Here is a 12774-nt window from a genome sequence, read left to right as displayed (position 1 = left end):
ACACAGATTTTTTTAAGTCAACCGGCTTAGCTGAGGGCTATGAAATGTTGAAAGTCATATTCACAGTAAAAGATACAAATTGCTAAATTGGAAGGCCAAGGTTTTTCCAGCCACTAACTTTTTGTCACATGCAGTGGAAAAACCCTGCCAATAATGGCAGATTTCGCTTTCTACTTGGATGAACTTTTTACAAAGTTAAGTACTACAAATTATCTGCGCCTGCTTTATGACACTGCAAATAGAGGTAATCCCTTTGAGTAATATAATCTGTCACTGTTTATGTTTAGTTTCCGTGTCTGACACCTAATTAACGGGCTGGAAGTTGATTCTTTCTTGCTGCCTGCAGTGAGGAAAGGGAATTGAAAACCTTTAGGAATAGCTGTGTGGGAATTGTCTCATTACTGAGGTTTATATTACGCCGTACAAACACTTTATATTTTACAGGTATATTATGATCCATCTGTATCAATGTCATCTCAAACACCCTGCGGTTTGGGGAAGCTTTGGAGTAGGTACGTTTAGAATTGTAAGAACCTAGTCAAAGATCTCAGGATTTCCTCCATGTATTAAGCAAAGCTGATAAATAACACTCATATCTGCCGCTAATTCAATTCTAAAGTGCTGCATGCAGTTGATTAAAAATGATCTGTCCTCAGATCAGTAAGCATCTGCGTTACATCGTATTGTGTTTGGACAGGAAATATGCTCGGGGCAGTTACAGCACCTTCATCCATTTCTGCGGTATTGTGTAGGATGATGGTGGACAAATGATGGATTTGAATTACAGAAAATGAAGCAGTAATTTATGTCCTTTTCTGTCTCCCCCCCTCTCAGCTGTCCCTGACTGCTCTACCTCCCCACCGCCCATACTGTCGTCCATTACAACAAGTGGCTCGGCTTCCTCTCTGTGCTCTAATTGGAAAGCTGGATTGCAGTAGGTTTTGCCAGTAATGGGGTCCTGCAATTTGGTAGCAGAAGTCATCTTGGAGAGACTTGTCAGAATTCATAGAAGAGCACAGTTGTGTGCATCCCACTTTGCAGCTCCAGAAGATAACCCCAGCATTTTAATAGTGCAGCTGTAAGCATTTCCGTAATTCAAGGTGGCGTCATTAGAGGCTTATTTATTCACCCAAGGCGTTTGCCAGGAGAGAGATGACGCCGCCCAGATCAGTTGTGGCAGCTCACTCTCAGCACCTCCCGCTGGGCTGGAGAAGAGGAAATTAGAGAGGAATGGGCAAACATGACAATCATAGCATCGTTACTGAATTAGCACCTAAAGAAAACAACATGCTGTGTGTGTAGGTATTGAGGCATGAGTTATAATGCTCTGTTGTTCAAGGGGCAGCACAGTCACAACTGTCTCTGATCTTTCAAGAGGTGTAGTAGTAGTAAAAGGGATAATATAGGGCACTCAGAGCGATGCACCCTAGAAAAGAATGATAGTAATGGACTTTGCAGGCTTTCAAGGTAATGTGGTAACCAAGAAATTGGCAAGCAAGGATCCCAGCAACCATGTATTAAAGGCTTTTCACGACAAACATCCATGTGAATAATTTGCACCTTAGACATGACCACAACCTTTCTCTAACCATCTCTAACCAAGTAGTTGCTTTTAGTCACAAGCAGTAACTGAGGAGGGCACCAGTTTGCCAAAACACTCAATCTGAATTAAAGGATTTTCTGGACAAAGGACATATTTTAACGAAAAGTTTGACATTTTGGGAAATATGCTTATTTGCTCTGGCGGAGAGTTAGATGAGAAGACCAATGCCACTCCCATATCTATCCATCAAATATGAAGCTACAGCCAGCATCTTAGCTTAGATTAACACAAAGACCAGAAACAGCTAGCCTGGCTCTGTCAGTAAAACAATCTGACTGCTAGCACCTGTAAAAATTAATGATTAACATGTTATATTTCATTTGTTTAATCGGTACAAAAAGTGTAAAAATGACAATTTGTAGTTCTACGTGGGGTTATGTGCACCAGAATATTTCTTTGCTGGAGGCAGTTACTTACTGGAGTCTTTGCCGGATGTCTGGCAACTGTTCAGAGCCAAGAAATAGTCCAACTTATAACCCCTCCTAAAACGGTGAATCGTCACTTTTACTCTTTTGTTTGGTGAGATAACGCATGGATTAATGAGGTAAAGAGGTGCTGGTAGGGAGATTTTGTAACTAGGGCTGCAGCTATCGATTATTTTAGTAATCGAGTTTATTCCATCGATTAATCGAGTAATTGAATAAGAAATACTTTTTCTATATTGAAGAACAATAAAAAAAAATGCAATGGAGTGGTTTTCTTTTTGGAAAAAGCTACATTTGTATTGCTTGAATTGCATTATCTGTCAAAAAACTAAACCTATTCAGTGAATTTAAGTGCCATGTTACATTCTGTTTTTTAAAGAAAACATTTTATGAAATGCAATAACAACCTCAAACTAAGGCATACTATACATAATAATACATAAACATTGCCTTTAAGTTGTACAACTTAACTTTCAGAACTACAAGTTTCAACCTGAGAGTGATCTGTATATATAGACCTATATGTATATATTAGTTATACCTAACCAATTTCCATTTATACTGTATAATTGATAACAATGTTACACAGCTCTGTTTACACTTAATGCTAGTGGATCGTTGATCAGCTGTTTCTCCGTGAAGGGTGAGAGAGTGAGAGTGAGAGAGAGAGGTGCGCAACAATCAGCTGTTTTTCTGCGAAGGGATAGTCAACAAGACACAATGTGATTCGACTGGGAGATTGGCAGTTGGCTCCTTAGATCAAATTGTGATCACCACTAAGTCATTTCGTGCCTTGTTTGGTTTTTGGTGTAGCTTCATCGTCCATACAACTCTTTGATTTACTTGTGTCGGATCCACTTTGTGGAATGGACAAGTAGACCGATGTTTTCTGTTGAGATGTTGTAGCATCGACATTGCGCTATTGTGGTAAGCTAGTTCGATTTTGCAATAGACACACTGTACAAAGTTCTCATTTCTTTTGCAGCTTGAAATGATCCCAAACGTTGGATACTTTCTGTTATCTCTAGCCTGTCTCTTCTCTTAGCCCCTCACTATTATCGCTCTCTTCCTCTATTTTGTAATCTGCACTGTCAAACTTCACGCCATATGTCCACAGCAGCATCAGCCCATTGTGCGATAGTAATAATCATCCCTGCGGAAACACAGTGAGTGGTAAAACGATAATTACATTGATTAAACGAAGCTTTGAGGCAAAATTATTTTTAGTTATGGAATTACTCAAGGAATCGTTTTAGCCTTATTTTTAACTGTTGGACAACACCAGGCTAGCTAGTATTGATCTTCTCATCTAAATCTCCGCCAGAAAGTGAATAAATATATCTCTCAAGATGTGGAACTATTCCTTTAAGAAAGTTTTTGTATAAATAAGTACTCTCATAATAAGATGTTCGATTTTTAGAACATTGATACTTATTTGTAGCTTTGGGACCTTAGCTCAACTAGGTGTCAGTGTAACAATATTGCAGTGTTTTTACTGCAATATCCTTTTACGTTGGGGTAAAAGATGATCGCCTCAAACACGTAGCAGAAACACATTGGCCCTCATTTATCAACCTAATGTAGAAACCAGCACAGATATGAGCGCAGAAATCATCTTATGACAGGCTTCACGTGTGATTCATGAAACGTTTGTATCACACCAATCAGAGCATAAGAATGGTCGTACGTTGATAAATGCAGCGGCTGGAAACGATCGTAATTTAAATTTCACGCCCCAATATATTCTTAGTTTTGAGGCCTCGCCCCTACAATTTACAACATGGCGAGACGTAATCCGGCTAAGAAGCGGCACTTTTCAGAGGCGAAGATTGAAACCCTGTTATCTCAGGTTCATTTGCACTAACGTGTGTACTATTTGGCAGCCTGAAAACTGTTTTTTTAGGCTGTAGAAAGAATGCGGAATGGAAAGAGATCGCTGATGCTGTCAACAGTGTTGCCGTGGTAAATCGGACTCCAGCTGAAGTTTATTTAATTTGTACATCTTTGACGTATGCTATAGTCTTAATAGTAATATACAGGCTTATATTGCAATATCTTAGGCCTACATGGTGTACCTATATTCAAATAAACACACAGTAGTGGAGTTTATGCAGTGTCTTTTATTTTACTCGTGTTTTTTTCATCGTTCATTTGTGGCAATTAACGACACTTTAAAAGAGAAACGAAAACCTGAAGAATAAATAAAATGTTGTGCATCGTCATGTTTCCTGTATTGAGTATCATTGCCAAACATAACACTATGCCTTTTAAAAGCGAGGAATAATTTCCTGTCTCCTTGGTATAGCCCCCAGTTGGGGCTGTGCTGGACACTGCTCTCTGGGCATCGGGTCATCTGGCTCCATCACTACATTTATGGCACCCTGTTTTCCTGCGCGATGTTGTGCAGAACCCCACAGGCCAAAACTATTTTGCAGACTTTTTCTGCCGTGTATAGAAGGGTCCCCCCCTGCTGATGCAAGACAGAGCCATCTGCCCTTAATCAATCTGATGGAGTGCTCCACCGTGGCCCGTGCGCGTACGTGTGCACTGTTGTACAGGCGCATAGAGGTCCTCTATAAGAGCCAGATCTGCCATTGCTGATAAGTGATCAACTGATGACTTCTCCTTCTCCTGTTAAACTGATTATATGCTGCACCGCAAGTCCACGCTGACTCGAAAACTTGCGTACACGAGTTCAGACCAGACGTGAGATTTTATCGCAGCCTACGCTCATGTTCAAATTGATAAATGCCTTGCTTTGCTTAGGAATCGGCGTACGCCCGTCCTACGTCTGTTTGAGGTCGTACGCACGTTTCATAAATGAGGGCCAGTGTGAGTTTTTAGTACTTATCCCACTTCAACTGTGTTATACATACTATAATATGCTAATAATTTAAATGCAAAATTGAAAATATGCACTTAAAGCACACTGCCAAACACTGATTAGGTCAAGGTTTTACTATACTTCTTTCTGAGGAACTGCACTAACATTCAGCATGCCAAAGAATCCATGGTATCTTTTCAGCTCAAAGAGGAACATTGTCATTGCCGACGCTACCTGTAGACTCTGTTCCTTTCATCCAATCCAGGTGCATTTTCTCTATTTTGGTGTGAAATGCAACACAAAAAAAGCAGAAAATCATCCGAGCCGGTGTGATCAAAGGTTGAATGCTGTAATTCTGTATGCAAATGTTTCACATTTTTGCACTGAGTTTCTGCATCATGGTGTGAAATAGCTTTAATGCTGTCAAGTAAGGTAATGGTGGAGCTACCTTAAACTCCATTCAATGTCATAGTCCTCACTTTCTGCTGTGTTGGCTTTTAACATTGCCATTTTGGATAGTATGTAACTTGAACTGAACAACGCTATTCACACCACCACTCATACATTCATGAGAATAATTAGTGTGTGACATCAACAATTATAATTCAGTCGGAAATTACCCAGTAATACTGTACATTTAACCATTAAGAGCACCATTAACTGAAAGGTAGACATAAACTGAACACTTTAACTTCTGCAGCCACTTGGTAACTTGATTTCCTCATTAGTGGGTGTAGAATTTCAAATAGATTTAAGTTTCTATTTGCCAAATGGAAGCCCCCATCTGCCCTCAATATCAAGTGTCCATCCTATTGCCTCTTAGCAACAATGCTTGCAATGCCTCAGCACTGTAACCTAGCAACGAGACTCTCACTTATAGAAGATCTTGTTTAGGATGCTGTTTTTTTAAAATAAGGGACAACAGATGGCAGAATCACATTTTAAATGCATTAGCTGTGTCCGAAGTCGCTCTGTCACTCATTCACTATTCCCCATCATTATAATAAATGCTTCGTATTGAACAGTGAGCAGTAATTTCAGATTTAGGACACTTGTGAATCGTCAGCATCGTCAATTTTAGCAAAAAGTAGTTAACGTGCAATCATTTTTTTTTTATATCTTTGGAATTTCCTAAACTTGACATAATTCAGACTTAGAAATATGTTTGTGGCGACTCAAATAAAGAAAGTAAATATCCGGACACATCCGTTGTCTTACTTCTTACCTGAAGCAGTTTTGTTTGCCGCAAGTCTGAACTGTTTGATGGTGTCTAACTACAATAGTTCTTAAAGACATGAAACAAAAGCATGGGTTATTGTCTGGTGAATAAATGACTGTTCTTTTCTTCAAAGACATTCCCATTTGTTTAAAGTTTGACGGATTTCTCATTGATCTTTTATTCTGTTTCCAGGACTTTTTTGTTATTGTGTGCTGGAGCAAACAGTGTTATACAGTAAAGCAACTGAGCTACAGTAGCTCTGAGCTAAAAAACTGAGGGCTTTTCATCTGAACCTTTGAAACCCTCTCAGTCCTTGCCAGGGAGAGATAGGATCAGTAGACAACCCCAACATTTTCAATTTTGTGCTATCAGACACTGAGGAGATGTGTCAACAGTGGGCTCCTACAGCAAGTAAACACAGGAGTCTGACAAGCAATAACCTAGATTCAACATTGCCTCCGGTCCTCTCCCACAGAAGGTTCGCCACTTTCATCTCATTTAGATCCAGATCTGTTGATCAAAAATGACGCCTATCCCCCGCAAAAACAGAAAACACCAGTGATGAGAATGTTTTCCAGGGCAGTCCCTCATATCATTGAGGGCTATGCCTGTGTCTGGCTGGGTCAATACAGGCTGGTGTGGTACCATTTGTGAATCATAGATGTTTTTCTCCTTGCTCCATAGAGGTGCCAGTATATGAGTGTTGATGCTTTTAATGATGCACCATCTTGTATTTGACTGTAGGCTATTTGCTCTTAATATACAAGTAAAATACACACGGTCGGGGCATTCAGATTATGGCACAGTGTTTATGGACTTAATGTTGATGAATATCGGTGCAGTAGTGGGTCTAGACCACAAATCATTATTTTCAGTACAGTAAAAAAGTTTTTATTTATTTATTTTTTACTTTTCTTTTACTCCATTGTACAATATTTGAGGAGGGAAGACAAGAGCCGTAATGTAAATCTAAATCAATGTATTGTTGCAGCTGAACTGTAGAGAGGTCAATGACAAAAGAGAGCATGTGACTCTGAAAATTGTGACTGAAAAGTGTTGGTGGGTCTAAAGAGGAACTCTGGAAATTGTTGAATCACCTTTTCTTTTGTTAGTTTTTTAGCAGACATCAGGAGGGATCAGAGGGTCGAATAGTTTGAAGCCCCAGATGACTGAGAAGCCATTACTGTATAGCACAGTCCACTGCGGAAAAGCTCCCTCAGAGATTCAAATCTTGCAGATTAAAATAGTCTCAGTCTCAGTCTTATAAGCCTGTATATGTGTATGTGCGCACACTTGTCTGCATGTGTGCTCAGTTGAGTATGTTTAAATGCCTTTGAGTGTGCCATGTGTGTCTGCGTGTGTGAGCAGCTTTAATACCGAAGCTTTTAACATCAAAGCTCCAAGAGGTTTAGGTGCCCAGAAACTTGACAATTATGGTTGTAAGTAATGTCCAGCAGGGTCTGTTGATGAGCTGCTCTCAATAAAAAAGAATAACTACACTTTTCTTTTTTTAAATAATGCTTTTTAGGGACTTTATGATTCACAGCTTTCAACCCCCTGAAAGTGTAGCCTGGTTCCAGACCTATGAATCACTGCCCACGTCTCATTTTTTTGTTGAGTGATTCAAAAAGGTCTAGCTTTGTTCTGGTGAATAGCTGTTTGAGAAACGATTGAGCCATTTGAAGCCTTTGGGAGTGGGACTAACTGACTGCCAAGCTCTGTCAGGAAATATTTAACATAGTTACGGTCAACAGCTTAATCACTGCTAATGGTATATTTAACTGTGCCTAAAAAATCTATAAAATAGTGAAAGTGAATCATGCCCATGATCTCATTGTTTTAAAAGAAAGGTGACTTTATCATTTACTGTAAGGAAACAGACAACTGAACACGAGTCGCTTTACTGCCTGGCTAATGTAACGGGTGTTCACTTCTCTTCATTTGTGTACAGTTAATAATGTAATGTAAAACACTTTGATTGCCGCTGATGGTAGTCTCTGCGTTGTGTTGTGTGATGGTTGTAGACTAACAGCTGACAGTTGGACCCCAACGGAAGAACCACAGACAGCTCCGATGTCGTTAACAAGCCTTCGGGATCTGAGGGATACAAGCCCGGTCTCAGTAAAACTACTCAATATAAAATAAAGTAATAATCAAAGGAAACTTACAATAATAATTTCTGTGGCCAACAACAACTATTAAAAATAACTACGAAACAACTACTAACTGACAATTGATCAACGGTACAGGATCAAATAGGCTACTTTTAACGTTACAAATTAATTCACACTTCACACAACGATACTATTTACAAAGATGGATATTTACACATAGATAATTACTCTGAATGTACTGTCTCATTAAAACTATACATTAATATTTACAGGTTTCATCAACTTATATTACAGTACAGACTCACCTGAGGCATACAAGCCCGGTCTGATTTGTTCCCCCAGGGATGGAAGTTTTATAGCTGGAATGTTACCTTGGATACCGTAACCTAGTAACTTATTAAATATGAAATAACAGTATAAAAATACAAAAATATGACAAATATGTGCACGTTACAACTACCAAATAAAAGTAAAATTACTAACAAAATTAATTAGAACTCAAACTGTGTTTTTAATGTAACGTGTGTGTGGGCATATGTTACACTAACATTTGCTTGCAAGCTGTGTTAGCTAACATGTTAGCAACCAATAGAGTCCTACTTCTTTCCAAAATACTCTATTTTTCCTCATATTATCAAGACATATCTCAAGTTAAGTGTTTGTTCCTTGTGAGAAAACTATAGTAACATGAGAAACATCTAAAACATCTGAGACCCTCTGTGGGAACACCTGTCTCACTAAGGCGTTTTCACACCTGAAAGTCCGAACCAAGGTCCAGACCAAGGTTCATGTTTTTGTTACATTGTATACATTTGATCCGGTAAGTTTTGGTTTCACACTGCAGTTATGCAAGCGCACTAAAGATCTATATGTGACAAAACTACGTCCTGCCGTCATCACATACGTGAGCTGCGTCTCCAGATACTGATAATTGATTGGTTTGTAGACGGGCTTCCCCGTCCTCTCGTATCCTCTCTCTGTGTCGGAGTTTTTTTCAACTGACTGCTGCTCTCCCCTACTGCCGCGGCTCTTTTTGTTTTGTTCTGATGTTGAGAAGCAAGACACGGGAACTTTCTTTCTGGAGCATTTATTCAGAGACAAATGGAAACCTACACTGTACATTTACTACCACTTAACAAATAAACTGCTGATGTATTCTCTGCTCTGATAGCCGACAGCTGTCTGCTCTGAGCGCATTCACCGTCACACACTCTCTCATGTAGCCTACACACTAAGCACCGAGCTATTCCTTAAGGAGCTTTCCCGGTCTTGTAACACGAGGAGAGCCTGCCAGAGCTTCTTGTATTTGGTCCAAAAGTCACCATCACCGTCACATGCCACCGTCCCCAAAAAGCCCAGTCTGCTCTGATTGGTCAGCGTTTCCGAGTATGCAGACTCTCCACATCTGTGCCTGCTCTGCTTCACTATCTCTGTACGGTCCGATTATATAGCAGGACTTTATACCGTGAAAAATCCCCAACTAAGGCTTCTTAACCAGGTACTACACAAACGGACATGTTCCAGCAGGAATGTGATCTGAAATTGGGGAGGAATTAACAACATTGGCAGCCAAGATTACAGGTTTCTCTGGCATTAGCATGTAGCTATATGAAGTAAGCAGTGGACTGTAACAGAGTATAGCAGCAATTTCTACTGTCAAAAATCACAGATAAAGGCTTCTGAACCAAAAACTACACATAGGGACATGTTCCAGCTGGAATGTAATCCGGAAATTGGGGAAAAAATAACATCTGCAACCAAGATTACAGGTTTCTTTCCCTTAGCATGGAGCTTCATACAGCAGGTGTATGTAATGTAAACACTGCATAAGCATGCCTGGAGTAGATGACCATATATAGAAAACCAGCTCGGCATGACGTCATATCGAGCCGAGAGTTTTAAACATTTTTTGAGACTAGAGCGTTCAGAACAGAGGTTTTGGCTCACAGGCATACGTTTACCTCATTATATGAAGCTTGGCCACTTTTAATATGAACATCTGACATCGTAACAATATAGATATGACAGAAAATACAGAAAAGTATTATTGGTATCCTTTAAAACACCTTTCTTTAGTTTTTTAGTATCCATTCCATAATAGTATGCCTTCTAAGTTGCTAGAATTACCTATTATTATGTGTTTGACAAGGGGGAAATCAAATCATCCTACAGAGAACATTTAACTAGATGGAAATGTCAAACTGAATCATGCAGTCTGAATATAAGTTACCTAGTGGGATTTTACCTGAAGTGAGGGATCAAGTATAGCATGTACTGTATATGTACTTTATCTCCTTGTTTAAAACTGTAACAAAGGCCAAATCTCATTGTTAAGATATCCACCATACATTCACTGTAATGTGATAATACATATAGATGATGTTGGTGAATAAGCCAGAGATTGCAGATTTGAAATGCTAATTTGTATTTTGTTTTTTTCCTTCCTTTTTTCTAGTTCCTCCCAAGATATATGACATTTCCTCTGACATCACGGTAAACGAGGGCAGCAATGTGTCGCTCATCTGCACAGCCAGTGGGAAACCCGAACCAAGCATTTCCTGGAGACATATTACCCCATTAGGTGAGTTCACTTCACCTCTCACACATACCTATGCTAATGAATAGGTGGGTGGATAAATGGATGGACGGATGTATGGATCCGTAAGGTTGGCGTGCGCACCAGTGGTTTGTTTACAGTAAGAGAAACGAACAAACAGCGCCAAAGCTAAAGGGATAACTAACAAGGTGATGGAGTTCATCGCATTAAATGACCAGCCGTTTCCAAGCCTTGACACAGCCCAGTCGTTGTCATTTTGCTGAGGTCTGTCTCCCCGAAATCTACAACGTCATGGCCACGCACATTCATAAGGTACTGGCTCATGTGAGAATGCTTATCCTCATGGCACAGTGGATTGACAACAGTTTTACATTAACTTGATTTAAGCAGTTTTACACTCCAAGGACAGTATTATTATGTTATTGCTTTTGTAATGGCTTTTTTACACTTAATTTGTTTCACAAAATGTTTTTGTTGGGCCTAATTACTGAAAGATTATTGTCATTGAGTTGGTAACATTAGTTGTATAGCAGGCTAAAGCAGTTATTTTTCATTTGAAAGAAGGATATATTAAAGGTTGTTTCATGAATTTCAATGATTGAATGTGTGCAAAACTGAAGATAGTGTAATGAAGGGATAAATTACTCTAAAACACTTCAATTATTTTTTTATAATGAAGATTTCTTCGTTTCCCTGTCACAAAAGGGGAAACAACAAAAACAATAAAACATCAGTGTGGGCCAAAATAATATTTTAAACATCTGTATCGGCCCGAAGTTTCACAATCGGTGCATCCCTAATTAGTATTAAAAAATGAAACATCCTAAAATGTTCCTACTTCTCACTTATACTTATACACTTCTATTTTTTAAATGACACTCTTCAAACACACCACAAAATAGACCAAGCCATGGCTTTTGTTTCTCGCTCAAGGCAGTACTTAATGTGTTACCAAAGCACATTCCGCTACAGAATCAAATATGCTGATGTGTATTGAGGATTTCTAGTAAAAGAAATTGGAGCACTCATCACTGCAGGGGGGCCTCCGATTTGCTTTGGCAGTTGGTAAAGTATCATTTAAGGTGCATTAACAAAGATTCTTTATTAGTTTTATCATTAAAATTTATTTAGGTGGCTCCTAGTCAAATCACACATTAAGTGCTTTGAAACTGAAATCCTCCCTTGGAAAACTCATTCCAAAGCATTTAACTGTTGATGCAAAGCCCTCAGCCAGCCACTTCTAGTACTCTGTCATTGTCATATTATCCCTCTGGGGTCTGAGGGAATTACAGACTCACAGATGATTTTGGAATGCTTTATATGCAATATTGTTGTCAGTTTGAACTGATGTAAGCAGTATTTTTAAAGTAGCATAACTTTTTGTATTCACCTCATTATTCATTTTTTTTAAATAACTGGTAAATGAACAAGTTATAAAAAGCTATTTTAGAAGTGTGCTGGAATTTGTGAAAAACTATTATCTTACCCATTGTGACGAATCATTTTGGTCATTTGAGGTAATAGTGTTAAGTCCTAGGAAATCACAAACACCTTCATCTGCTCCATTGTTTTATACAATTACTCTGCAATCTAAAAAAGGAAGTCTGTTGTTTTGTGACCAAGAGTTGGCAGTGGGAGGGGTAATGGCTCTTTACACTGATATGCAAAAAGTTTAGCTGTTAGTAAATTAAGCCCAGGTAAATGCACTGCACAAAGCTTACAGCAGGGCTATTCAACTTTATTGTTCAGAGGGACACATTTTCAGAAAGATGGACATATTGTCAATAAAATAAATCATATTCCTGTCATCAAAATACTGAAAAAATGTAACCAAGCTAGCTAGCTACTGCTAGGGTTAGCTGGTAACTTAAGGGAAAGTTTGCAGATTTTCTGTTCTGCCGTGCATACAGATAAACGGCTTCAGTACCCGGAGGTCTGCGTTTATCCGCCACTAAAACTCCTGTTGGATGACGCGCTTCAGAAGTGTTGAAAATCTGCAACTTTAGCGTTTAGCTTAGCACGGCACCATAGC

General features: G+C 39.1%; 1 protein-coding gene across 5 annotated transcripts in view; it reads left to right on the top strand.

The window, feature by feature from the left end:
* The window catches only part of negr1 (neuronal growth regulator 1), a 176734-nt gene that overhangs the window by 87559 nt on the left and 76401 nt on the right, over positions 1 to 12774 (top strand). For all 5 annotated transcript variants that reach the window (XR_004106248.2, XM_036007007.1, XM_031307112.2 and 2 more), the window contains exon 3: positions 10641 to 10766. Coding sequence is in view for 4 of the 5 variants with exons in the window: in XM_036007007.1 (XP_035862900.1) it covers positions 10641 to 10766 (126 nt within the window). In the remaining variant the exon portion in view is untranslated. The remainder of the gene's footprint in view (positions 1 to 10640; positions 10767 to 12774) is intronic.

The sequence above is a fragment of the Sander lucioperca genome, chromosome 11 (assembly GCF_008315115.2).
Source record: "Sander lucioperca isolate FBNREF2018 chromosome 11, SLUC_FBN_1.2, whole genome shotgun sequence".
Taxonomy (NCBI): domain Eukaryota; kingdom Metazoa; phylum Chordata; class Actinopteri; order Perciformes; family Percidae; genus Sander; species Sander lucioperca.
The sequence above is the reverse complement of the archived record's forward strand: the minus strand, read 5'-3'. Positions and strand labels throughout refer to the sequence as shown.